This window comes from Cervus canadensis, chromosome 21 (assembly GCF_019320065.1).
Source record: "Cervus canadensis isolate Bull #8, Minnesota chromosome 21, ASM1932006v1, whole genome shotgun sequence".
Lineage (NCBI taxonomy): Eukaryota > Metazoa > Chordata > Mammalia > Artiodactyla > Cervidae > Cervus > Cervus canadensis.
The window spans coordinates 7,394,700-7,421,770 of NC_057406.1; the positions used below are offsets into that span (position 1 = coordinate 7,394,700).

Genomic DNA, 27,071 nt, shown 5'->3' on the forward strand with positions numbered 1-27,071 from the left:
CGCGCGGGGGCAGGGGAAGCCGGACCGGGCCTCCGACAAATCAAATCGAAGGAAAGAAACTGCCGGCTTTCAAAATCCACCTCCCTCCGCCATCATCTGCCGCCGTGCGGGGAGCAGGTGGTGTCGGAGGTGCGAGCAGCGAGCAGCGCTTGGGCAAAGCTGACGGACATCTCCCGGTGGGGCTGAGCATCTGGAGCGTCGGACCGGAGGCGGCGACCCCGACCTGACCTGACCTGACCTGACCCGGACCCTAAATCCGTCCCCTCCCGCCGGACGCACGCGCGCACTCCAGTCGCCCCACGCGGCGGCGCAGCCTGTGTACGGTAGGGTCGGGGATCCCTTTTCTTTTCTTGTCACCTGCCTGGGGATGCAGGCGGGGGTGGCGCGGCCCTGGAACCGGACAAGGAAGGTGTGGCGCTTTCTGCGTGCCCCCTTCCGCCTTCATCCCCTGTGCCCTCGACCGCCGAGCGGGTGGGAGTTTGGGAAGCCAGGAGGGGCGCTGTCCCTTTTCCCAAGCGGCGAGACTGAGGCTTAAGAGAGGGCGTCAGGCCCACCCGGCTCGCCCAGCCGGCAGCGGCGTCCCCTGTTCGCGTCGGTGTCAATCCGGGGGCGGTGCACGTTCGCCTGGGATCCCGGATGGGGCTCCGGTGCGGCCCCGCCTGTCATTCTCGGCTCGAACTCGCGCGTCGCTCTCCCGCCGCCGCCTCCCAAGAGGCCCACACCCGCCGAGGACCTGGGCTGGTGCCGCCGCAGCCCCGGGGACCCGCGTGAGTCACTGCCGACGCTGGGCAGGAGCGGTGGATGTGCATGGAGGCAAATGTGCCAGACTCCTGCTCGGAAGGGGGAGGAGATGTTTGTGTTTGCTTCGCCGCGGGCCCTTTGCAGACCTTGGACTAATCAGTTCACCTCTCTGTGGTCCAGTTACCTAGACTTTATAGTGAACGGTGTGTGTGTTGCCTAGTCTTTATAGTGGATAGGATGGGGGGGGGGTGGTGGTGGTGTTGTGTGTGTACGTACTGGACTTCTCTTCCAGCTGAGAAGTTCTGTGTTCCTATTTCATCTGGACGCCTCACCACCGTTTTTCTAGCCTTAAATTGTCCCAAACCAGAATTACAAGGAGTGGGATGGTTGTGGTATCAGGCTATTTTATGTTGAATTTCATCCCTTCATTCATTCTTGAAGCAGCTTTGAGATTCCCTGCCTCACGCAGCAGATAGAGTGATCCTGTCAGAACATGCGTCACATCACAGTCCCTCTTCTGCTAGAAACCCTCCAGTGGCTCCCTTTGTCATTCAGAGTAAAAGCTTCAGTTCTTAAAATGGCCTTTGTGACTGGGGCCTCTTGTTAATTCTCTTTCTTTATCTCTTACCTCTTTTCTCCTTCCCTCTCTGTGTTCCAGCCCCACTGGCCTCCTTGTACTTCCTCTGACCCCCCCCTTCCCCCACAAGACCCTTTGCAAGAATGTTCTTCCCCCAGATATCTGCGTGGGTCAGTCCGCAGTATCCTTCAAGTCTTTGTTTCTTTCTTGATAATACCTTCTCTAAGACTCTTTAAGAGTCCCCTTGGATTGCAAGGAGATCAAACCAGTCAATCCTAAAGGAAATCAGTCCTGAATATTCATTGGAAGGGTTGAAGCTGAAGCCCCGGTACTTTGGCCACCTGATGTGAAGAACTGACTCCTTGGAAAAGACCCTGATGCTGGGAAATATTGAAGGCAGGAGAAGGGGACGACAGAGGACAAGATGGCTGGATGGCATCACCGACTCAACGGACACGAGTTTGAGCAGGCTGCAGGAGATGGTGAAGGACGGGGAGGCCTGGCGTGCTGCAGCCACGGGGGCTGCAGGAGATGGTGAAGGACGGGGAGGCCTGCGTGCTGCCGTCCACGGGGTCGCAAAGAGTCGGACACGACTGAGCCACTGAACAACCACTACCACTCTGTTTTAGATTAAATCCATCCCCCGCCGAGAAACAAGGAAAACAGCAAAGCTTCTTACCCCTTTTCCTGTTTATTTTTCTTCTTCCTACTGTCTGAGACACTAAATAACCTTGTTCTTCCTGATCACCCATTCCTCTTTGGGGAAATGTACTGGTCCTTTCTGCCAGTCTGCTGAACTACAGGCTAGAAGCTCCTTTTTTTCAGCAGCTCTGTCATCAGTCTATTGTGATGGTGATGGTTGTGATGTAGAGACCTCTGGTCTCCTAGGAACCCCAAGGTCTGGCTGCCATGGGCTGCCCAGTCTCCTGGCCAAGGTTGAAACCAGCTGTGCAGTGGGCTGACCCCTGTGCCCTACCCCCAGAGTCATGCCAGCGAGGGCAGTGGGGCATTCTTTGGGATGGATAACCTGGATCCCATAGCCATCCGTGTCCTGTTTGAGGAATGGGACCCTCAAACAGAGAGCGCCCAACGTGATCAGGCAGGTGTGTGTTCTGGGGAGACTCTTCATAGCTGTCAGACGAGAACTCGACTGCCGTTCCCTGGGGACCCAGTGGTCAACTCACATGGCTTTGCTTGGTACCCCAGCTGGGGCAGTTGGGCAGAGGAGGGCTTGTAGTGAGACGGTAACTCTGTAGAGGTTGAAACCTTTGCCTTTTTAGAACTCTTCCTTCCTCAATGTTGTTTTTATTTCTCCCAGTGGTTTAGCGCTTGGGATTTCCTTATCCTGGGAGGTGGGCTCAGGCAGCTGAAATGGTCCTACCCGGCTCTCCCCAACCTGGAGATGCCCAGAGATCCTCTCTCTTAATGCACTTTGACCTCCTCAGTCTGCAGATTTCCAGGGGAGCCCACCAACGCAGCCACCATGGCCTCTGAAGATATTGCCAAACTAGCAGAGACGCTCGCCAAGACCCAGGTGGCCGGGGGACAGCTGAGTTTCAAGGGCAAGAGCCTCAAACTCAACACTGCAGACGATGGTGAGTCCTCGTGTGGACTGGCCCCAGAGGGACAGGGAGCAAGCGAGAGAGCACCTCCTCGTCCCACTTGTTAGGCCCGGTTAGCTTCATGATCATACTTGTCCTAACCCAGTGAGGCTTGACGATGTTTTGTCCATGAGCACATGGTGGGCATCCCTGCCAATGGCAGCTCAGGCCGGCAGGTGGGAAGGACCTCTTGGGGGGAATGGTCGGCAGTGAGGGACCACAGTGAGCAGCAGTCCCAGGATCCAGCCCTGCTTTCTTACTTCAGATCCACCCCCACATTCACCCCATGAGCCAGAGCTGGTCTGGGAATAGTTGTTGCCTTCCTGGGAGTGGGAATGTTCCGAGCACTGCACCCCCGAGAGCAGTGAGGCTGCGTGAAAACGACAGTCCAGGGGTTTCCCTGGCGGTCCAGTGGTTAAGACTCTGCACTTCCACTGCAGGGGCCATAGGTTCAGTCCCTGGTCAGGGAACTAAGATCCCACATGCTGTGCAGAGCAGGCCAAAAAAAAAAGAGAGAGACTCTGGGCCCTCTTGGGAGTCTGGTACACGCAGTGAGTGCCCCTGAGGGGAGGGATGGATGCACCTGTCTGAACAGGCATCAGGACTGGACAGAACTAGAAGCAGAATGCAGACCCTGTCTTTGCTTCTGTGGCCAGAGAGTGGCTGGCACGGATCCACCCTGAATCCCGGGCACCTGGAAGTGAAGGCGCCTGCATCGGGGCCTCTTGAGGTTCCAGCCCAACCAGAGAAACTGGTCTGGACTTGCCTGGTTGTCCTGGTGTACAGGCAGGCTGGCTCCCATCCTCCAGGTCAGATACTGCCTGAGTCCTTGCACATTCCTAACGTCCCTGGAGGGCCTTAACCTTTAGAGTTCCTCCCTGTGCATTATTACTTTTGATCCTTGCATCATCCCTGGGAAAGGGAGGTAAACATGTTGCCATTTTATAAATGAGGAGTAAAGGACTCGGGAGCCTCAGTAACTTACTGGTCTTCAGTAACTTACTCAAGGTGGTGTAGCCCAGAATAGCAGAGCCAGGATTCCATCGGAGGTCCAGCTGCGTCCCTGGTCTGGTGCGTCTCAGTGTACATTCAGCCCAGCTCAGTAAGTGTGAATTTGCTATTAAATGCTGGTCGTTAACACTGTGTCAGTTAGTCTTCAGTGCTGTACAAAGAGTGTCTCAGTTTATCCCCCCCAAAAGGTCTGGAGGTAGGTTTCACCCCATTGTGCAGATTGGGAAGTTGAGGCCTAGGGAGGTGATAGGACTTTCCTAAGGCCCAGCCCTAAGCAGTGGAGCTGGGAAGAAAATTCAGGATTGTCTGCTCCTAAAATCCACACACAACCACTTCATTGGCTCAGGCTGGATGTGCTGCCTCCCGTCTTGGCGGTCACCAGGGGTGGGCAGCTTGGAGCCCAAACCTCTGAGGAGCTCCTGACCTGGAGTAGGAATGAGGTCCTCAGACAGCCAACAGGAGAGATGAAACACGCTCTCAGAGACATGGAAGAGCTCTGGGAAGTAAGGTTGGGGAAGGGATCACTTGTTTTCCACTTAGGGAGAGGCTTAGGAGGGCTCCGAAAATCCCCGAGGATGAGCAGATACTTGAAGGAGAGTGGGCACTGCAGGCAGGAGAACCACCTGAGTTGGCCCAGGAGCTGGGACACACAGGGTGGGCTTGAGAGAAAAGAAGTCAGAATCCTGGAAGGAGCCTTGAGCTGAGGCCCTTGAGTGCTGTATCGAGGGGCCTGGTGGTCTGATTGTGAGCCCAGAAAGGGCTTGTCTTGGCTGGGGGTGAGCAGGTGAGGTCCAGGGAAGGCCATGAAGCTGTTGATTAGAACTCGGCCCCAAAAAGTGGAAAACAAAACAGAGAACTAGGTCCTTTTCTCTGCTCACTGAGTCATGTAAGGACCAAAGTAAGGCCTTGCTGCCTTATGTAGCAGAGCCCCTGGGACTTGTTCCTTTGTGAGGCAGTTGAGGCCGAAAAGGGAAGCCCCTTCTGCCCAGCCTGGTGACGGTTGGTGGTTAGTCAGGGACAGTTGGGGCCCATCCCTGGCCTGTGTTTAAGTTCTGCGTAAAGTAGCTCTGTTTGGGTTGCCGGTCAAGCGAGAGAGGCAGCCCGGCCGTGGACCCACCCTCTCCCGTCCCTGCTCTTTGCACTGGGGTGCTCTTCCTCGCACGCTCACTCTGTGACTCCCCGGCTAAGCTCGCGGCAAGCTCAGTACTTCCGGTCTCTGTACCTGTGTCACTTACACGGCTTCCCCCGGGGCCCTGGCATCTCTGTTGCCTCGCTTCTAAGTGCGGTGTAAACATTCCCGTGAGCAGCCACCTTCCCTCCTGGTGAGCTGGCCTTTCCCTGGATCTTAGGGTGACGCCCTGTTGGAGAGGGCTGAGAGGCCCCTCCAGCCCTGGCCCTGAGTGCCAGCTGCAGAAGCGGGCTGGACACCCAGCGCTCTGGAGTTGCAGCTCCAAAGGGGGAGAGGGGTTCGGGGGTTTCTCGGCCGGGGCCCTCCTGTGTGAAGTCCGCGGTTGTGCACAGAAGCAAGGCTTTGGGGAGCAGCACATACGTTCATTTTGGGAAAACCAGTCTGAAGCTCAGCATTGCCGTTTTCCCTGAACTCCTGGGCAGAGTGGCTTCGTTCTTCGAAGCCTCAGTGTACCTTCCTAGGAAATGGGAGGCTCGTATCTGTCCAGCCTTTCTCGTCATAAAGTGAATGCTGGTCACTACTGTCTAGTTGTGTGACCTTCGCAGGCACTTCCTTACCTCAGGTCACTCAGCTAGAGACCAGACCTGTCAGTGATGACCTTAGGAGATGTGGTGGCAGTGAGCAGTGGCAAAGTGAGAAGAGGAAAGGCCCTTTCTTCACAAACTCGTGAGCCAGCGAGGAAGCCGGCATTAGTAAAGTCTGTTTATCGAGTAACCATTCAGGGACCTCCCTGGCGGTCTAGGGGTTAAGTTCATCCCAGCTAAGATCCAGCATACCGCACACCAGGGCCGAAAGAAAAACTGACCTGGTTGGAGGTAGCAAGGGTTTCTGAGGAGATGCTGCTGTGGGGGGGCGGGGGGAGGTGGGGAAGAGGAAGAAGACAGGTGCATGGGGAGACCCCCAGCTCTCCCCCAGCTCTGACAGCTTCTCAGGGAGCCCCTTAGAGGCTGCAGGTCACGAACTTTCTCTTTTAAAAATGTTTATTTGTTTGTTTGGCTGCACTGGGTCTTCCTGCGGCCTGTGGGATCTAGTTCCCCGACCAGGGTTTGAACCCAGGCCCCCTGCATTGGGAGTTTCTTAATCACTGGACCACCAGGGAAGTCCTGGCATATCACAGACTTTCTGACAACCCTTCTGTGGTTGTCGTAGCCTAGAAGGTCGTGTTTCCCTCTTCTCTGTCACACTCCTCTCCGTCTCTTCCCCACCATGTTACCCCGATCCATGCTGTGCCAGCCAGACTAGATTTGTCTTTCATGTAACCTGTGTGATTTTTTCAGATTGTAAAATTAATACATGCTCATTGTAGCATACAGAAGCATTGAAAGAAGGGGGGAAAAAAAAAAACATTATCTTCATTATAACACAGCCCAGGGATGTAACTACTGTTAATGTTGATGCATTTTTTTTTCAAGTTTTGTGTTTTTTTCCCAAAACATATGGTTGAGTTCCTCTTTTTTTTTTAAGTAATTGGGATCATAATTACAGATACTTAAAAAGCTGCTTTCTAACCAGACACATTGAGAGTACATTGTACAGATGCTGGGAAAACACAGATTTAGCCAGAATCCCACCACCTGGTGATAACTGCTTTAACGTCTGGTTTTTAAAACTTTGTGTGTGTGTGTGTAGGAGAATTCATACAACGTTTTAAAAGTGGTCAGACCACACAGCGTTGGATAACCTCATTTTTCACTTATTACTGTAAGATGATTATTTTCCAAGTCAGGTAAACACTTCTGTGGCCATTCATAGTGACATCAGTGTAACAGTTTATATCATGCACCCCAGTGAATTAACCTGCCCTCTGTTGATTGGCATTTAGAGTGTATGGGATTTTTCATCACAATGAAACAGCACGCTAATGCGCGCACCAGCCTGAGTCACTTCACCCTAGATGCGTGTGTGCTGCCTCCCTGCCCTGCCGGTGTTCTCCCCGCACCACCCACAAGGTGCCCCGAGCACCTTCTTCACCTGCACCAACCAGTTCCTCCTTTTCCTGGTTCCCAAGTCTCTCATACATTACTTAACACTCATTGGAGAGGAATTGTAGCTCAGATGGTAAAGAATCTGCCTGCAATGCAGGAGACCCAGGTTTGATCCCTGGGTCAGGAAGATCCCCTGGAGAAGGGAATGGCTACCCACTCCAGTATTCTTGCCTGGAGAATCCCATGGACAGAGGGGCCCGGTGGGCCACAGTCCATGGGGGTGCAAAGAGTCAGACACGACTGAGCGACTAACTGTCAACGACTACAGAGGAACTGTCCGAGTAGCCACGTGCCCTGCTATGCTGTGAGCCTGTCCGAGTCCCCTTGGTGAGCCGGGGCCTGGCACCCAGGAGGTGCACCATAGCCCTTGGAGTTGTGAGGGACGAGGTGTTCACTGGGCCTCGGCTCCTGCATCTGTGGCTCATGACTCCAGAAGTCTAAGATTCTGATTTTTTTGGTCCCTGGGCAGCCAAAGACGTGATTAAGGAGATTGAAGACTTTGACGGCTTAGAGGCCCTGCGCCTGGAGGGCAACACGGTGGGCGTGGAAGCAGCCAGGGTCATCGCCAAGGCCTTGGAGAAGAAGTCGGAGCTGAAGGTGAGGTCGGGGGCGAGCAGGCCCAGCCTGGTTGGGGATAGGCCTCCGCTCACACGCCCCCCCACCGGCAAGTACCTGTGTCCAGTCCCTCCTGGGCCCCGGGGGGTGGTCACCTCAGACAGCCCCTCTTGCTCCGGGCTCCCCGGAGCACAGCGCTGGCCGGGGCCCCTCTCCCCGTGTGATGTGTCTGTTTGAGGCCGGCGGTCACAGACCCAGAGAAGGTGTCAGGAGTGTAAGAGGTTTACCGGGTCATGCGTGAGGAAGGAGCAGAGCTGGAGAGAGCCTGCAGCTCGTGACGTAGATCTGGGAGCTGTTCTGACAGGTGCTCAGCCCAGCCCGTGGCTCCTGAGCAAAGACTGCCCTCGGAGGAGGCGCGTTTGGGAAAGAAATGGCCACAGCTCAGCTCAGGTGCTGGTGGTTGGAAGGCTGCTCACTGGGGGCCTTCTAGATGCCCTTCTCACAGCCGAATGGCTGGTCCTTTCTTGAAGGTTAGATGCAAGCGGTGCCCTTCCTCGGCCAACCCAGAGATTCTTCTGTTCTGGTGTTTCTCAGAGCGGGTTCCTCTGAATGTTGGTCCTTCAGCATGCTCTGAGAGAAGTGCTGTCATAAAGCTGTGTCTCCATCTTGTGAGTCAAGGGAATAGGCTCAGGGCGGCTGAGTCAGCCTCCCCAGATCCTGCTGCTGGTCAGAGGCTGAGCTGTGCTCACATTTCCAAGTCCAGCGCACGTTCCATGGCCCCGAGGGCTTTCTGAAAGGGAAGGCGGACGAGGCCAGGGCCGCGAGAGGAAGCAGAAGGCCCCGAGCTGGTCGACGGTGTGGCCCCTGATGTTCGTGTCCTCAGGAGGATCACGGTCAGGTGAATAGACAGCCAAGGCAGGGCTGCTTCTGCTTCCTGCCCAGGGCTGTCCTTTCCCCGCGCATGAGCTGGGACGTTTTCCTCTGAAGGAACTTGGCTCTCCCGGGTGATCCCTAAAGGACAGGGACAGAGGAGACGTGCCTGGGCCTGGAGGCTGCAGCAGCTGAGCTTAGACATCCGAGGGCCTGGGTTGGAGCCCCAGTGCCACCACCTCATTGGCTGCACTGCCTGGCCTCACATGGCGTCTGGGCTCCTTGATGCAGTTTTGCCTGCCTGGGTGGTTGCCATGGTGACCACAGGCCGGCTGGAGTGAGCGCGCTTGAGCTGCCGGAGTAGGGCCTGTTTCACATCCCCCGTGCAGACCCAGGGCCTGAGTCGCCCCGCCGCAGCGTCTCAAGCTGGCCTGCCTGCAGGAAGGAGCTAGGGGTGTTGGAGCAGCGGCCAGGGCAGAGGTGCCCGCGACACCGGTGCCCTTGTGGGCACAGCGCTGAGGCGAGATAAGAGGGTAGTTCCACTCCTGCAGCACCTCACCCGTTAGGTCTTGCCAGGTGAGCAGAGTGTGGCCCAGACTTGGACCCCAGACAGCACCCCAGCCTCTTGATTGCTGTGCTGCCCGCGTGGAGATGAGTGAGGCCTAAAGCCTGTTTCAGAGAGAAGACACCGGGGGTCAGAGTCAGGGAGTAGCAGGCCGGGGTCAGCTGAGCCAGAACTAGAAGGAAACCGCGTGCCCTGGAGCCCCACGCTGACCTCAGCCCATCAGAGCTGGGCTGGGGAAGCTTCCAGATGAGAACACTGTCTATAGGGAGGAGCTTAGGGTGGAGCTGCCAGTTCTGAACCCACACACCTGCGTACAGATGTAACTTCCCGAGCCGACCCGTGTAGAATGTCTGCAGGGTTATTAGTGATTTGCTTTATTGGAGGATGTGAAAGTTCTTCTGTCGACACCAACTTCTCTAGTACTTAAGGTTGGGTCTAGTTCATACGTGTTGAGGCCTGGGTTTCAGGAGAGAGTTGCTTCTCCTGTGTCCGTTTTTCCAAGGGTTGGCCAGGAAAGGCCAGAGCTGCCAGAGGTGATATTTTAGGCGGACACAGACCCAGCGTTAGAGGTGGGGCTGTGTGCCTGGATCCTCAGTTCTGCTCCCCAGCATGGTATGTGACCCAGCCACGTGGCCACTGCTTTTGTGATATTTACCTGGTATTGCCTTTAAATCAGCTCACTTGGAAGTAATTTAAAAGCAAATGTGATCTCTTCTCTAACTGGAAAATCACATCCCTTACTGTAAAGGAAATCAGAGTGTTATTAAATTCTAGTTCAAGATTGCTGCCATCTAAAGGGTCTGAACCTGAGGTCTTCTCTCCCTTTGTTGAAAAGGCAGATGAGCTGGAAGTGGAGGCGTGGGTGAGACCCACCAACCCAAACCAAATCTGTCTTCTGGAGGTGGTTAGGAGGGTTGAAAAGAGACTTGAAAAGACAGTAACTTCTTCACTGCTGGGTTCTATATTGTCTCCTTTCCATTCCTCCACTCCCAGATCACGTCCCGTGTCGCTATGGCCCACACCATGGGGGAAAATTGGAGTCTGGTGTCTTGGTCCTGGTCCTTCCACTGCCTTGCCAGGGGGCCTGGGGCCAGTCCCCTCCTCCCCTCTCAGCCTGATTATTTTTTTCTCTGAGAAACAGAGGGTTGGACAGGTGGAGGGTTTTCCTGACACTGCTGCTGATCCCCACGGTCCTTTCCTCTGGGGCCTCCAGGTCCTGTCAGCGTCCATCAGAGCTGGTCCCTGGTCCATGGGGGTGAGGGCTGCCTGAAGGCCACCTCCGAAGGTTTCAGCTAACTCTCTTCTTCTTCCAAAGCGATGCCACTGGAGCGACATGTTCACGGGGAGGCTGCGGTCGGAGATCCCTCCCGCCCTGGTGAGTGAAGGCGGCCTCTGCCTGCGCCCCAGGCCTCAGGGACCCCTTTAGCACCTCCTGGGACCTTCCCCCACAGCCTCCTCTTTGTGGAGACTGAGAATGCCCTGGGGGTGGCCGAGATGCTGCTGTGGAAGCCAGGCGAGCACAGTCTCTGTCTGTGTCCTGACAAGCAGGTGGTGATGGGGAGCCAGAAGTGAGGACTCAGAGGGCCCTGGGAGACTGGGCGGCCCAGTGACAGGAAGTACAGCAGAGACCTGAGCGCAGAGGTTTCGCCCACAAGCAGCGTGGGTCTCCTCCCCAGATGATTACCCCCTCATCCCAGCCCCTCCTCCTCTGCGTCCTGAGGTCCCTCTCGACTTCAGTCTGCACACAGGCTGCCCTGTCTTCCTCCGGCCCGTCTCTTTCTCTGATACCACTCTTTCTGCTTTGGTTCTCATCTTGGGTGGCTGCTCTCTGCCTGTTTTCCATTTCCCCATTCCTGGGGCTCAGCTTGGCTTGGGTGGAGCTCCCAGCCTGTGCACATGTGTGGGAGGCGTTGGAGGGTCACAGGACCCAACGTGGCTTGCCTGGGGCTCAAGGGGAGGGGGCGGGGCTGGCAGCCTCCCAGCACGGGCCGGGCAAGGTTCCTGGTCCGTCTGTGTTGTGCTGGTGCTATCTTCTCAGGCCTCCGATCAGCCAGCTCTGGCCCTCCTGAGATGCTGGCACTAGCCTCATCTCTAAAGCACCTCTGGCCAGCAGACAGCTAAGGGTCATCCAGGATGGGACAAGTGACCCCATGGGGACGCTGGAGGGCGGGCTCCCTGGGTGGGAGGTTGATGGAGCCCCAGCAGAGTTGCTCAAGCTGGATACCAGCCCCAGAGGGTGGACAAGAACCAGGTGCGGCTAGGATTCAGAGCGCAGGTTAAGTGAATTGATATAAATGTGTGTAAAAGGACTTCAAGTTGGAAAAGTTGGAGACTTACGAGATCCTAGCTGTGGGCCTCTGCGCTGTTGTTTTACCTACATTTTAGCATTTAATCTTCTCAAGTTCTGCAGGAGGTATGATCTCCATACTAAACTTACAGTGAGAGCAAGTCTTGGAAACAGGCATACGAATTCGGGGTCAGGGAATGGCGTGAAATGCAGGGAGGGTGGAGTGGCGTAGAGAGAGGGCTTGAGCCTCTGACTGCTTAAGGGCTGAGGTCAGCTGTGGCCTGATCACTGGGGCTGGGCTTTCTTCAGCAGGTGGGGGAACCAGAGAATGGCCCTTCATTGTTAATCTGGGATTGGGGGTCATGGAAACTGCCTCAGCTGCCCTGTCCATTGCCGGGTCAAGGGCAGTGTCTTCGTCACGCCTCTCACCTTGAACCCCTGCCCCCTCCATGCCCAGCCCTGGCAGAGCCGCCTCTCCCTGCCCACTGTCCTGGGCAACTTAGGTGTCCCAGCCTGGTAGGTTCCTGGGAGCGTTCAGCACCTTCTGGCCACATCAGGTCCTGGGCTGAGGCAGGAAATTGGGCACCCACCCTAGGTGCTCAGTCACTGCCGGAAACACTGGGGCATCAGTGGTACCTCCTTCCCTCCCCGTCCAGTGGACCCCAGTCTCTGCAGGTCCCCCCTCCCTCTGAGAACCCCGCCGAGACTCGGTCTCCCCCCAGCACCTCTCATCACACTGGCCCCCGCAGCCCCTTCTGTTGCCTGGAGCCCTGTCTCACACCCCGGGTGGGACTCAGCCTCCAGCCTGCTTCCGCCTGTCCGTCTGCCCTCCCCAGGTTTGGGGCTGTGTCTTCTGTACCCCTCATGCTCCTCCAAGCCCATTGAGCTCAGGCCCAAGTTCACAGTTCTTGGCCTGGCGCCTGCCTGAGTTGACCCCTGCCTCTCCTGGAGGCTTGTCCCCAGACACACAGCTTGCTGCTTCGTGCTGTGTCCCTCTGCTCGTGGGTTTACTACTGGCTGGAATCTCCTCATGTTCCATGATTGGCTGCTGCTCATCCAGACTGAGTTCAGATGCAGCCTCCTGGAGGAAGCCTCCCGGACAACCGTACTGAGCCCCAGGCCGCAGCTGAATTAAGAGTCTTTTGCAGGGTTTTCAGTCCGATGTAACATGGTCAGCTCTGTACTGAAATGGCCTGTGTCTGCCAGGTCCCCAACTGCCTAATGCCCCCCGAGGGCAGGGAGGGCCTGGCACAGAAGTAGCACCTGGTCCCTGTCTATGAAACTGACACGAGCTCCTCTGTGCCCAGATCTCTCTCGGGGAGGGACTCATCACGGCCGGGGCCCAGCTGGTGGAGCTGGACCTGAGTGACAACGCCTTCGGGCCCGACGGCGTGCGAGGCTTCGAGGCCCTGCTCAAGAGTTCCACCTGCTTCACGCTGCATGAACTCAAGCTCAACAACTGTGGCATGGGCATCGGCGGTGGCAAGGTGGGTGCGGCCACTCCCTCCCCACATCCCTGTGTCCTCCGCCTTCCTCCCTGCCCCGTCCCCTGCTACATTTGCATCCGCCTGGAGTATGTGCCCTTGGCCACGCACCATCTGATATGATTCACCTCTTGTTTTTCTCTTCAAAGGACAAAGGCCTCAAAGGCAGCAGCCTATGGCCAGCGGGGAGAGGAGATGGATCTGTGAGGGTGGGGTTGCCAAGCAACCATCCTCAGTTCTGTGTTGCCTTGGCAACCCACAGGCAGTACTGCAGACGTGCTCCAACCTGCTGGCTCTGCAGAGTGCAGGGTTTGGGCATCACCAGACCCGCTGTGCCCTCGGAACGGCTGCCAGAGCCATGTGAGGCCTGGCGTGTGCACGTGGGGGAGGGAGCCCAGAGAGAGGGACCACTCAGGGAGACCCGGGCACAGCTCACCTTTGTCCCTGGTCAGGGCCTTGCCCAGGGTGCCTCCCCTGTCCTGCCAGCAATCAGGCGGGTCAGGGCAGACGGGCTAGGAGAGGGCAGCCCTGATTATTCTCTTTTTGGCCCATTCTGGCTGTTTCTGGCCCAGCTTCTAGAAAGGCCAAGCGCCAGTCTGCATTCCCATTCTCTTTCCCTCACAGTCTGACCAAAAGGAGCAAAGGGCCAGGGCGTAGGAACTGACAGCGAACAGGGACGTCTTCTCTTTGGAGACATGTCACCTTAATTCCCCCCCCTTACTGAAAGGTGGGTGACACTGTCCCTGCCTTTTCAGAGAACGGCACTTGAGCTTAGAGCTCTTGGGTCGTGCGCCTCCGGTAACGTAGCTAGCGAGGGATGGATGTGGGGTTTGAACCGGCATCCCCGTGGCTGGTCGGAGCAGCAGGAGGTGCCAGTGTATGCTCAAGGTGGCCCAGGCTGAGGAGCCGCGGTGGCCTGCCCTTGCATGTGGCCTGTCGCCTCCCGCCCTGTGGAAGGGTGGGCGGCTCACACTGGGCCGTCTCAGCCGCACGCTTCCGGTCTAGGGTCAGTAAGCTGTGTGTTAAGACAACAGTGTTTGCCTCGGCACAGGAGACCAGTCCAGCCCAACCTGGAGTAGAGCCACCTCTGCAGATCCCTCAGGCTGGCCTACAGCAGGAGTCGGTGGTCTCTGCCCTGAGCACATGCCCGACCCCTGCCGTTGCAGGGTTAGGCTGGCGGCGTCCTGGGTCCTGTATGTGCCCCAGAGTAGAGCTGTGTGCAGCCATGCTGACCCAGCTGCCTCGTTGTAGAGCAAGACTAATACCTTCTGCCTCCCGGCCTGGTTTTGAGGTTGAACAAGGTGTGAAAGTGCCTTGGCCAGGAGAGCTCAGGGCCTAGCAGATGCGTGTAAATGTCTCTCCTGCTGCACTGCCCGAGAACCATTTACATCTTCTGTACTGCGGTCTCCATTTCCAACCCACCAGCCGACCAGTATTCGTAACCTCTTGCTCTGTTGGTGTCACTAGATAGAGGTCACCTCCTGGCACCACCCCAGGGGCAGGGCAAACCAGGTTTTAGGTTTTTACCCCCAGCAGCTGAGCCCCCGCTGTGTGGCTGGTCGGAGCCTGGGCAGGTGTCAGATGGGTCGTGGTGGGGGGAGCCCTGCCCTCCTTGGCCGGCTCCCCTGAGGCCTTGTGGAGCGTGGAGGAGATGCCAGAAGGTTCGGGTTCTGTCCAGGGTGTGCCGCTTGCATGGTGTCTGTAGGAAAGTTTCTGTCGTTTTCTGAGCCCGAGTTTCTTCAGCTGGAGCGTGGGAGTTGTGATGGTGCCCACCTGACAGAGGGTCCTGACATGAAGGGGGCCGACCATGAAGCCCCTGGCCCACGTCACTCGGTGTTGGTGCCTCCCTCTCCCCGTCCCTACCGTGGGGCTAAGCCCCACAGGCTGATGGGACAGGCGGACACAGAGGTGGATGTCAAAGCCCATGTTCCTGCAAGGTTGGGCCCAGCTGAGGTCCTTGCTGCTGAGCAGCTCTCAGCCCGTGTCCACCCGGGCCGTGGCTGGTGCAGCACGTTGAAGACCAGGACCTCCTGCCTCCCCCAGATCCTGGCAGCAGCTCTGACCGAGTGTCATCGGAAGTCTAGTGCCCAAGGCAAGCCGCTGGCACTGAAGGTCTTCGTGGCTGGCAGAAACCGTCTGGAGAATGACGGAGCCACCGCCTTGGCAGAAGCTTTTGGGGTGAGTGGTTTTTGTCCTGCCTGCCCTGGGGCCTGCTGAGCGTGGCAGGCCGACTCTAGAACTTGGCCAAGAGACCTCAGGCAGCTTGCCTCCCTCTCCGAGGCTGCTAGCTCATCCTCTCGGGACAGGATCCCCATCACTTGGGTCTGAAAGGTGGCATGATCTGCCTCCTGGGGGTGAGTTGTCAGTGCTGTTTGTGACCTACCAGGCTGGGAAACGGGCGGAGGTGCCTCAGCAGCGTGAGTGCCAACCCCGGCTTGTAGGGTCGCAGTCCCTGTCTCCAGTGAGCAGGGCGCTGGGATGGAGCCCACCAAACCTGCCCATGAGCCAGGGAGGAGGGCAGGAGCTGCAGCTGGAGGGGGTGCTCTCAGGTGTCCTTCGGGGCAGGGTGTCTTAACTTGGGTCCGTGGACTTCCCAGGTGGTTCAGTGGTAAAGAGTCTGCCTACTAATGCAGGAGACCCAGGAGACTGGGTTCGATCCCTGGGTCAGGAAGATCCCCTTTAGTGGGAAATGGCAACCTGCGCCAATATTCTTGCCTGAAAAATTCCATGGACAGAGGAGCCTGGTGGCTACGGTTCATGGCGTTGCATAGAGTTGGACACGACCGAGCATGCACGCTGTGGGATCCCACTAGTCTGTGGATAGAGTTCAGGGAGGTTTTGAATGTGGGCGGGGTGGGGGGTGGGGGAGCGGGATATTGCATGATTGTTTTCACTACCAGAGCTAATAAAATGCAGCATTTACCTTCTATGGTGAATGTGGACAGTAAACCTCAGCTTTAGAAATTTCTGTGGCTTTGTTACCAGGAGAAATCGCAGGTATTTTCACATCAAATGATAGCTGTTGTGAATAGACAGAAGTATTTGTTTCTCATACATTAAGGTTAATGGCACACCAAGGTCGTCTTATTTGTTGGCCTAAGAGGTATGTGTATGACTACAGCAAACATTTAAGCAGTTTTCTAAACACTTTGATACTTGTCTTCCAGTTGAATTGATTTGTTATTCTGTATAATTTAGCTTAAAATTTAAAAACATCCAGAGGGGGAGCCCTGGGTTTTACCAGATGGCCCGGTGGTCTGTGTCATAGAAAACATTAAGAGCCCTGACTTGGAATGTGCCTCAGTTGGGCTGCCTGTGTTCATTTGTGAACTCCCACGCTGTGCTGGGCGCCCAGAGACATTAAGGTGCCTGGGTACAGAGTTAGGCCAGGCCTGTCCTCAGTCCCTCCAGGGTGGTGATGGAGACTGGGACATTGGCCTCTCCTTGAGCTCTTGGGGGCTGTTGGGATGCAGACAGGAAGGTCGCTTTGACATTTCAGAGGGATGAACACTGTGAGAGGGGAAGGATGAGGTGCTCTGGGGGCAGAGAGGAAGAGTGCTGGGTTGTGCTGGGGGGGGGGGTTGGGGGAGGGTAATCCAGGAAGTCTTCCTGGGGGAGGAGGCATCTAAAATGAGAGCTATTGAACGCATGAGGAGTCAGCCTGTCAAGAAAATGCCAGCAAAGGAGGAGACAGAGTGTTCCAGGCAGAGAAAAGGAGGTGTGGGGAGGCTGGGGTGAGAGGGCTCGCTGGGCTCAGGAAGGCCCCTCCCCCCAGAAAAGGATGCGGAACACGGGCCGTCATCGCACTGTGCCAGCAAGGCAGCAGGACCCCCGGAAGACAGACCAAGCGGCTCTGTGTTAGACACAGCAGGCCTGGGCTGACTGGGCCAGAGCCCAGGGTCCCCGCAGTGCAGAGGTGCCAGGCAGACACCAGTGCTCACAGCTGTGTGGCCCTGGGCAAGTGACTTAGCCCCTCTGATCCCAGTCATCTCTCTGGTCCTAATCCCAAGTACGCCTCCCACGTGAGACTGGAGAGGAGCAGGTGCTTTGCCATCTGTTTATGGACAAGCCCCTCCCATGCCTGGTGGGTGGTGCTGCCCTCCTGCCCGCAGGGTGTCCCCTGGCTCCGCCCCTGGCCTCAGGGCCCACTGCTCTCCCTCCTGCCCCCCCCACAGATCATCGGGACTCTGGAGGAGGTCCACATGCCCCAGAACGGAATCAACCACCCCGGCGTCACTGCCCTGGCCCAGGCCTTCGCCATCAACCCCCTGCTGCGGGTCATCAACCTGAACGACAACACCTTCACCGAGAAGGGCGCCATGGCCATGGCCAAGGTGAGAGGGGTGCAGCAGGGCCGGGTGGGCTGCGGAGGCCGGCACTGGTGATTGTCTTTGCCGTGGACCCGTCGGCAGGTGGCTGCTCTCCCCGCGGCCCGCCCACCTGGCATGTATCCCGTGGCTTCAGCCACGTGCACGCGTCCAGAATGGGGCATCTGTCACCCAGGGGCCTGGGCCCTGGGAGCAGCCCTGCATGTCCGCGCTGCCCCATCCTGAGCGGCCTCCGTGCCACAGCCCCAGCTGTCGTGCTGGCTTCAGGGGCCACATAGAGGCTGCTGCAGCCTGTCAGCCTCGTCGACTGTGTCCTCAGCTGTTTACTGAGCCCCGTCTAGCGCCCAGTGCTCTGCCAAGTGCAGGCCTCACAGCGGAGTCCAGGACTCTGCTTTCAGGGAGCCCCGAGGGCAAGGAGGGGAGGAAGGAGCCAGCTGGCCAGGAGCACAGTGGCTGCTAGGCGTTGGGACCACTGGGTGGGAGACGCCGCCACTCCCGTCCACCTCACAGGCCTGCTGTGGGGTCTTAACAGAGACGTGTGCAAGTGTTGGGGAGCACACAGGGAGTTCCAGCCAGACGCAGGGCAGGCTTCCTGAAAGAGGCCACGTGGTGGCCAAGTTCTCCAGGACAAGTGAACTTTGTGTGGACAGGGAGGGCAGGAGGGGTGTTTCGGGCAACGGGGTCAGCAGCCCACGGGGAGGCCAGAGACGGGAGTGACCCTTGCTCCATTGGGCCTGGTGTGACCAGGCCGGGGGTCAAGGTGTGTCTGAGGGCTGGGGGTTGGAGGGGGGCCTTGCTGACTCCTTGAGACCTTCTCCTGTGAGTAATAGGGAGCCCTGGAAGGGACTTAGCCAGAGGCTGGGAGGCCTCCCGGGGGCAATAGGAAGAGCTGATGAGGCGACTGGACTGGATGCAGAGGGACAGGGTGCAGTGGGGTGTGACGCTGGCTCAAGGAGGGCCTCACCCTGGTCCCCACCTCCTCCCTCAGACGCTGACGACCCTGCGGCAGGTGGAGGTGATCAACTTCGGGGACTGCCTGGTGCGCTCCAAGGGCGCCGTCGCCATCGCAGACGCCATCCGCGGGGGCCTGCCGAAGCTGAAGGTGCTGGCCGACCCCCTGCCTCCTCCCTGTGGGGTCCCGGCTCCCCCGCGCTCAGGGTGACAGCTGTGCAGGGGGCAGGGTTCAGGCCTTTCAAGGCAGGTGGGCCTGGGTTCACAGCCCAGCCCTTCCACATCCTCCTTCCCTGACGACTCTGCAAGTCTCTTCACCCCTCCAAGCTAGGGTTTCTGACTTTTCAAAGAGAAGAGTGACTCGGGTCATTGCAGTTTAGTGGGAGTGAACATTCAGAACCTGTCCTGTCGTTGGGTGAACAGTGTCCTTTTTGTCATGGCGGTGTTGTGTCTGGCCGGACAGAGTCCGTCTCAGACCCTCACCTGGGGGAGTGGAGGCTCCTGTCCCCGTGTCTCTGTCCCCGTGTCTCCTGTCCCCCGTGTCTCAGTCCCCGTGTCTCCTGGTCCCCGTGTCTCCTGTCCCCCGTGTCTCCTGTCCCCGTGTCTCCTGGCCCCCTGTCTTTGTCCCCGTCTCCTGGCTCCTGTGTCTGCTTGCCTCTAACCCTTCCCGTTATCTTTTAGGAGCTGAACTTGTCATTCGGTGAGATCAAGAGAGAGGCTGCTCTGTCCGTTGCTGAGGCCGTGGCAGACAAGGCGGAACTGGAGAAACTGGACCTCAATGGTAGGAGTGGGGTGGCCTCGGTCCCGGCCTGCTGGGAGGGCCCAGCCCTGTGCTGACCCCCGGCCCCTCCCCCGCGAGCAGGCAACATGCTGGGAGAAGAAGGCTGTGAGCAGCTGCAGGAAGTGCTGGAAGGCTTCAACATTGCCGCAGTGCTGGCGTCCCTCAGGTAGGGGTCTGGGGACTGGATCCTTTGCTCCTCCCTTGATTCATTCAGAAAACATGGGTTGAGTCCCTGTGGTGTGCCAGGCACCATGCTGGGCATTAGGGGATCGACAGCAAGACAGTCAAGCCCTTGTTGCCGTGGGCGAGGGATCAAGGAATGAGACAAGGATAATCAAGTGATCGCGTGTAAATATCACGGGAACATAGAGGGGGCTGAGAACAGTCACCCTGTAGAGCGGGAGGGTCAGGGAGGCCTCCCAAGGGATGCGCTTTGATCTGAAGTGCCAGTATGCAGGGCAGCAGTGACGTGGGATGCAGTGGCCGTGGGATGGGCCCGGGCTGTTCCTGAGACCAGTCTTGGAGGTCGACTGGAGAAGGAAGAGGTTGATGAGGAGAAGGAGGTCTTCCTGGGTTTGAGGGTGCAGGGGGCTGCCTCCTCCGTCTGGATGGGAGTTGGTTCGGCCGTCAGCACCCGTCTCCGCCTGCCTCTCTGATCTCTAGATGGGCGTCATTCCCGTGTCAGGTCCTCGGTCATGTCCCTGCAGGCCCAGGCCCCATGCTGCTGCAGGAACTAGGCCAGGATGGGCTTGAGGGACCCTCAGTTCGGGGGGAAGTGGAACAGCCTTCCTCAGAGGCAGGGTGGCCCCCTCGCTCCCCCTTAACCGTAGTTTCCTGTGGATGGCAAGACGTGGGTGGCACTGTCCTGGGCATCTCAGCCTGGGCAGTGTTCCCGCCAGGCGCTGGACCCAGCTGTGACAGGGTGTTCTTCGTTTCCTCCATCTCCCCTGTGGGATTGCGGGTTCTTTGGGACAGGGACAAGATGGAGCTCTTCTTGTCTGCAGCATAGGCGTCCCTGTGGGCCGGGCCTCCTGGCGACTCCCGTGTCCCGAGTCTGGGGCAGCTGCAACCCGGCCCTCCCTGCCCGGCTGGGGTCTGTGGGTTCTCGGGTCAATGTGGGCCACCAGGCAGGGAGGGGCCTGCTTCAGCCAGGTCTCCCTCCACAGTGATGACGAGGGTGAGGATGACGAGGACGAGGACGAGGAGGAGGAGGAGGAGGAGGAGGAAGAAGAAGGAGAAGAGGACGAGGATGAGGAGGAGGAGGATGAAGATGAGGAGGAGGAGCCACAGCAGGAAGAACAGGGCGAGGAGTCAAGCACGCCTTCAAGGAAGGTCCCGGGCCCGAACAGTGGGGTGAGTCCTGCAGGTCAGAGCCCCGCCCCCGGTCCTGGGGCCCTGAGACGGCTCCCCGGGGGGTGGGGGTGGGGGTGCCTTGGGCACAGGACCGCAGACTCGCTCTGCTGTGCACTGCCTTGTGGAAAAGAGTAATCATCCCAGCGCAGCTGCATTTGTCTGTCCCTAACCCCAGTGCAGACGTGTCTGTCCATTTATAAGTTATCTCACGTACAGCGCCGCCACGTCACGGGCAGCAGGCCGCTGGAGAGCACGGGCGTGCCCTGCGCGAGCCCGCTCGCGTGTGGATGTCTGCAGTGACTGGACTGCAGCGCGGCTCCGTGACCCGCAGTTGGTTGAATCTGCGGGTGTAGAACCTCAGACAGAGAGCAACTGTAGAGTCATACCTGGGTTTTCAGTTGTGCTGGAGGCATATAAGTGCTTCTAAAAGAGTAGGGTAAAAAACAGGCAAAAATGGAAATTCGTTTTCCTCCCCATCTTGGTGACCCCTAGGGATGGCCCCGGTTCTGGAGACGGTGGCCGAGTCATGAGCCAGCTTGGATACTTGGTGTTCCTTTCCTGGCGGGGAGGCATGTCTGTTCCCTCAGAGGTTCCCAAGTAAAGCTTCTGGGGGACTTCGGGTTGGGCACGGAGGGCTACGCTGTGTTGAATGTGGCTGACTGTCCAGTTTGATGGCCAGGTGCCTCTGGCGCCTGCCGGCAACAGTCATCCCGGCTGAGACTCCAGCTCCTGGCGAGGCCCCTTGAGTCCTGGAGTCATTGTGCAGTACCCCATGTCATCACAAGGATCTCCTTGGCCGCACCAGGCTCTTGGAGTCTGAGGGAAGTGCTTGCCCACACCTCAGAGGCTCCTACATGAGGAGCTGACCAAGGCCAGCCTCTGCAGGCCCCTCACCCTTGGGGAACCTGGGGAAATTCTGGACTCTGAGCCTTGAGCAGCCCAAGTGAGGGGCATCCTTCTGGGCAAGGAGTTTGGACGTGGACCTCTCCAGAGCCACCTGTGCCGCCCGTCCCCCAGGAACCAGCTCCTGTCCTGTCCTCCCCGCCTCCTGCAGACGTCTCCACCTTCCTGGCCTTCCCCTCCCCGGAGAAGCTGCTGCGCCTCGGGCCCAAGAGTTCCCTGCTGATAGCCCAGCAGGTAAAAGCGCCACTGACGCCAGCCCCGCTCAGGCCTCGGCCCTAGAGCTGCCGGAGCAGAGGTGCCGGCACAGCTCGGGGCTGGGTGGGGGCAGGGCTGCCAAGCATTGTTGTGTCTAACGCACACTCGTGTAAGTGGGTGTGACCAGTGGTGGCACAGGTGTGCGCACACTGTGAACACAACTTGGGCCGCACGGACGGGTAGGCCTGGGGCACCTCAGTGGTGACGGGTTGGGGAGTTTTCGCAGGACTGTCATGGGAGCACACGAGTAGGCTTCCCCCTGCACGTCCTGTAGGAGCAGCCGCCTCTAGAGCAGCTCTCCTGCCCCGGCCCCCGAGCAGGTCCCCGGCTGCTTGTGTTCCTGCTCGCTTGCTCACTGTTGGGTGGCTGACCCGTTCTTCCTGGGGTGATCGTCAGTCACCCTGAGCTCAGCAGTGCACAGTGCCTGTCTGCTCCCCCCGCTCTGGGTACTTGGATGTGATTTTAACCTTCGTGGCACCTCGGAATGTAGACCCTCTACTCTCATTTGACAGATGAGAAAGCTGAGGCTGCATGTGTTTTTTTTTTTTTTTTTAACACAAATGGAAGGTTTGTGGCAGCCGTGGTGAGCAAGCCTGTTGATGCCGTGGTCCCAGCTGTGTTTGCTTGCTCGGTGTCTCTGTCACATTTTGGTATTTCTCACAGTGTTTGATAGCCTCCACCAACAAAAGATCATGACTTTCTGAAGGCTCAGATAACAGCGTGTTCTAGTAAGAGCGTGTTTCTGAGTTAATGTACCTGTTTTTTTAGACATGCTACTGCACACCTCGTAGACTAACATGCAGGGCAACCTGAAGTTCACGTGACTGGTTTACTGTGGTATTTGCTTTATTGCTGTGGTCTGGAATCAAGCCCACAGTATCTCTGAGGTGTGTCTATAAGAAATAAAAGGGGCCACTCGCAGAGCTGGCTTGATATTTTGGCTTTTTATTTCCCTTTTATGTTTCTCTGTAATCTGTGTGTGTGTGACTTGTTTCCCCCATGGTAAATGAGATCGTACGATGCTGACGACCTTGTGGCCGCCCTTTCCCTGAACGCCAGTCATGTTCTCTGTGTCACTACAGCTCTTCTCACGCCCCTTGTGTCAGTGAGCAGATGTAGCACTTAAACCATCCAGTTTCTGGGGATCCACAGTATTTCCGCTTTTCCTCTGTTGTTGGTTAAGCTGAGGCACGTTTCCTTTCGTGTGAACATCGTTTGCGTTCTGGATTATTTCATCAGGTTAGACTGCAAGAGGGGATCCCTGGAGACAGTGGTTTTTAACACGTACACTTTCCGTGGGTGCTACGCACCTGTGGTGGCCGGGCCCCTGCTGGCTCTGGGGGGACAGTGTGTCCCTGCCCAGTGAAGGCCCGTGTCCTGCCAAGGCCGCCTCTAGCCACAGGCAGGTGCCCATGTCTGCCAAGGCCCCTGGCCCCTGGTGACCAGCCTGTCGTCTCCTGTGTCCTCAGACTGACACGTCTGACCCGGAGAAGGTGGTCTCCGCCTTCCTGAAGGTGTCCTCCGTGTTCAAGGACGAAGCCTCGGTGCGGACGGCTGTGCAGGACGCAGTAGGTGCGTGCGGGGGCGGCCCGGGCAGCTCCGGCCTCTTCACTGCCCCGGCTCCGCTCAGAGCTGCCCTCCCATCTGCTCTTCGTCGGGTTCTCGCGTAGCTTGGGCGGGGTGCTCGCCTCTCTGTTTTTTGCAGATGGGGAGCCTGAGGCCCTTCCCAAAGCCATACAGTTCTATACGGTGAGAGCTCGGGCCAGGTGGCGCCCTCTGCAGGAAGGTCAGACCTCTCCGAGGAGGGGTGATGAGAGCGGAACCCTTGTCCCCGCCTCCGAGCCGCTGCACACAGCGTCCCCTCCACCCGCACGCAGGTCCCCAGGCCTTCCCCAGGCTTCCGAGGGGGTCTCATACTGTCGGGACCCTCTCTCCACCCCATCCTCTCAGTTACTATCCTCACAGCACCTCGCACCTTCCACCTTGCCAGTGTTTGAGCCTCTAGACTGGGCCAGGCAGGGAGGGGAGGACAGGCTGGAAGCGATGGGAGAAGCGGGTGACACTTGGTGGGCTGGTGGAGGGGTGGCTGGGAGGGGTGGGAAGGGCCAGACGGGGGTCTCCGTGACTGTTCCCTGAGGCCCAGCCCTGCCCCTCTTGGGGCATTTGTGGGGACAAGTTGCCTGAATTCTGTTTCCCAGAATAGCCTCACACGGGAGCAATGCCTTGGCCACACCTCCTCCTGCTCCCCCATCCATTCCCCAACCCCCCACCTCCACAGACCAGCTGAAACCGCCCCAGGGTGACCTGCCTCACCTCATCTCTGCCCACGCCTGTTCTACCCGAGGCCAGGCCGGGCCCAGGTGTCACTGGCGGGGGAGGTGAGCCCTTCCCCTGGTGCTGGCTGTTCCCTCCGTCTGGCTGCCGTGGCCAAGTCCACCTCCTGAGGAGATAGGAGCAGAGCCAGCCTGTGTGCCCGGGGGCCACATGACCTTAGTCCTCTCGACTGCTTCTGCCTTGCAGATGCTTTGATGAAGAAGGCCTTCAGCTCGTCCGCTTTCAACTCCAACGCCTTCCTCACCCAGCTCCTCATCCACATGGGGCTGCTCAAGGTGTGCCAGAAGGAGCGTGGGCCCAGGTGGGGGGGTGCACCCCAACATCCAGCACCTCGAGTCTTGGGGCTGCTCGCCCACTGTCCCCAGGCCTGGGTCTGCTTAAGCAGGCTCAGCCTTCGTGATGGGATGCGGGATTCAGCTTGTCCTCGGCCGTGGGGCGCTCTCAGCGGGGGCTGGGTTGGGGACCTGGTGTCCCCCGGGTGACCTTGATGCTCACCCAGCCTTCTGCTGTGCGTCTGTCTGGCAGAGTGAAGACAAGATCAAGGCCATCACCAACCTGTACGGCCCCCTGATGACGCTGAACCACGTGGTGCAGCAGGACTACTTCCCCAAGGCCCTGGCCCCCCTGCTGCTGGCGTTCGTGACCAAGTGAGTGCCCCGCCGGCTCACGCGGGCAGCATCCGTGTCCCCGGCCTGGTCACGCAGGCCTCCCGGGCTCTTGGCATCTCTGTCTGCATCTCACCAGGCCTGTGCCAGCTGAGGATACAGGGCTCGGGCACAGTATCCTTCTCTGAGAGTGGGGACACGGCAGTGGCCCCGTCTTACAGACAAGGCAGTGAACACCGGGTCAGAGGGGGTCTGCCCACGTCGTGCTGCCGATCCAGGCTCCATGCCCAGCAGCATCCCAGGAGCAGTTCTGTGTCCATTCCCTCAGCAGCCTGGGCCAAGGGGGCCTGCTCGCCCGGCCTTCCACAGCCACAGGCCCCTCTCCTGGGGATGCCATGGGCCCAGACAGGTGGAGGCCCAGGCCTTGTCCTGGAGGGTCCTGGGCCTGGTAGGGTGGTGGCCACAGTCGAGGAACAAGGAGCCTCCCGACCTCAGGGCCCAGCAGGGGTGGGGTGGGGTGGGAGCTCGTCCCGGTCCTCACTGAGTCCCCATGTGGCCCCCAGCCAAGCCCCTGCCTTCCCCAGGCCTCAGTCTCCCCATCTGCCAAACTGAGGGGTGGGTGAGGTTGTCTCCGAGGCTCTGACCACCACACTTCTGGTGAAGCCAGGGCCTTGGGGGAACGTGGGAGGGGGCCAAGGGGAAAGGAGGGGTCTCCGGCCATCAGTCAGGGCGCTTGGAGCCCGCCCCTGCCACCACACACGGCCCCCCACCCCCCGCCCCACCCCAGACCTCCCCTCGTGCTGCAGCTGCTTCTCCGCTGAAGCCCAGGGCGAGTCCCAGCCCTGGGCGTGGACCTCACGCGGGCCGCAGCCCGGCCTCCCTCCGCCAGGCTGAGGTGCGCTCCCCGCACGTGGTCCCGCCGCAGGCTGTCCAGAGTGTCCCCACACCGTGTCCCCACACGGCCACCCCCGGCTGCCCGTGTCTCCTTCCAGCCCTTGGTCGGGACTGTTGTCTCTGTTCTCCTGTTGTTCCTGTCTGGCCCTTGAGCTGGGCATGGACCCCGAACCCCTAGAAGACACCCTTGCCTGGCCGGTCAGTGACAGACTGCCTCCCCCCAGCTTGTTGCCGGCCCTCCGGTGCAGGCCTCAGTGTATTCCACTTGAGAAGAGGGGGGCTCGGGGCTGACGTGACTGTGGGGTCACGTGTGCCCCCTTCCCTCAGCTCCAGCCCAGGGGTCCGGGGTCCAGGCTCAGCCTGCACCAGGCCAGGCGTCCGTGGCTTCCGGTCCTGCTGCTCCCCAGGCTCCCTGCCCCCCTGAGCACCTCACCAGTTCTTTCTTGGCGGTGGAACTAACGATCTCGCTGGCTACCTGTGGTTCTCAGGGGCCCAGCGGCTGCGGAAGGCTCCCTGGCTCTGTGCCCGCTGGAGAGGCCCGGGAGAGCCTGTCTGGCAGAGCGGAGGCCGGGTCCCCAGCCCTGCACCAGCTCTGGGCCATGTGGCCTCGGGTGCCTTCCCCAACCCCACCTACAAAGGCAGGATCTGACGCCCCCCCCCCTTGCAAAGTCAGGAAAATTAGAAAACCCGAGTGTGGTGTGTGTTCTGGGTAGCGTCACAGCTGGGAAGCTGGCGCCGCACAGCCAGAGCTTCCTGGGTCCAGAGGGAACTGCCCGCTGACCCTTCTCTCCCCGCAGACCCAACGGCGCCCTGGAATCCTGCTCCTTTGCCCGCCATAATCTACTGCAGACGCTGTACAAGGTCTAGACGCCAAGCTGGCCTCTGCCCGTCCCCCGCCTGGTCCATGACTTGGGAAGGGACTCAGCTGAAGGACCCTGGCCGTGGCAGGGACGGGCTTGTCTCACGTGTCGTGTCTCCTGAGTGTGTGTTGGTGTGGCGTACGTGCAGGCGTGTGCTTCTGGTCGGGGTCTGAGCTTTTCCTGTCTCCTTGCCGGACTGGCTCTGGTCCCGCTGGAGCGGAGCTGACGGCCCCCAGGCGCCAGGGCCGCAGGCTGCTGTGCCATTAAAGCTGCCGCCATCTGAGGACACTCTGCTCTCTGTGCGGGCGCCAGGCCCTGGCAGCCGTCCCTGCCCGCCCGCCCTTCCTTGCCCCTGGTGTGGGCGCACCAGGCCTGGGGCGCTGCTGGCCGGGTGTGTCCTGTCCTGCCTGGGGCTGCTCGCTCAGGGCTACTCAGCTTCCTGTCACCAGGCCCGGCTCCTCTGGCCACCCCTGCCCCTACCATCCACCTGGCTCTGTGCGACCCCTCAGCCTAAGGGGCCGGGACCGCTCTGGTTGGGGCCACGGGGTGGGGGTGGCCACCCACACCTGTGTGGACAGGAAGGGAAGCCGGGGGTCTGGGAGCCGGACTTGCTGGGACAGCGCTGGCTTTGCACCCCGTGGGACCTCCTCGGGCCGCTGAGGTGTCTGGGCGCAGCCTGGGAGCCCCACCGGAGAGGTGGGGGGTCTGGGCAGGCCCACACCTGTTCTCCAGCTGCACGGGCAGGGACAGGGCCTGCTTGGGCCTGAGGACCTGGGGCCGGGGCGAGGTCGGGGCTGGGCTGGGCCAGAGGGGCCCTGGGACACTCTGTGCTTTCCTCATGTGCTCTGTGTGTGTCTGGGCTGTGCCCGGGGCTTCACAAATAAAAGTGTGGCAGCAGTGAACACTGGGAACGTCTCCGCTAAAGTGGGCTGTTCTCAGGCC

General features: G+C 59.0%; 1 protein-coding gene across 4 annotated transcripts; it reads left to right on the forward strand.

Annotated features, from left to right (window-relative positions):
• Positions 1–49: 49 nt before the first annotated feature.
• RANGAP1 (Ran GTPase activating protein 1) lies at positions 50–27,031 on the forward strand. 4 transcript variants are annotated; one of them, XM_043440225.1, is made up of 16 exons: positions 52–323; positions 2,764–2,913; positions 7,574–7,701; positions 10,410–10,469; positions 12,689–12,868; positions 14,909–15,043; positions 17,041–17,199; positions 18,182–18,295; positions 18,826–18,925; positions 19,007–19,091; positions 20,092–20,278; positions 21,296–21,415; positions 22,906–23,008; positions 23,957–24,045; positions 24,296–24,417; positions 26,067–27,031. In XM_043440225.1, the coding sequence occupies exons 2-16, from the start codon at positions 2,802–2,804 to the stop codon at positions 26,134–26,136; spliced, it is 1,764 nt and encodes a 587-aa protein (XP_043296160.1). In that variant the 5' UTR covers positions 52–323; positions 2,764–2,801; the 3' UTR covers positions 26,137–27,031. The 4 variants fall into 4 exon arrangements, with proteins under 4 accessions (XP_043296162.1, XP_043296160.1, XP_043296163.1 ...); XM_043440226.1 differs by lacking the exon at positions 52–323 and adding an exon at positions 398–767; XM_043440227.1 differs by lacking the exon at positions 21,296–21,415 and having other exon boundaries at positions 50–323.
• Positions 27,032–27,071: the final 40 nt, after the last annotated feature.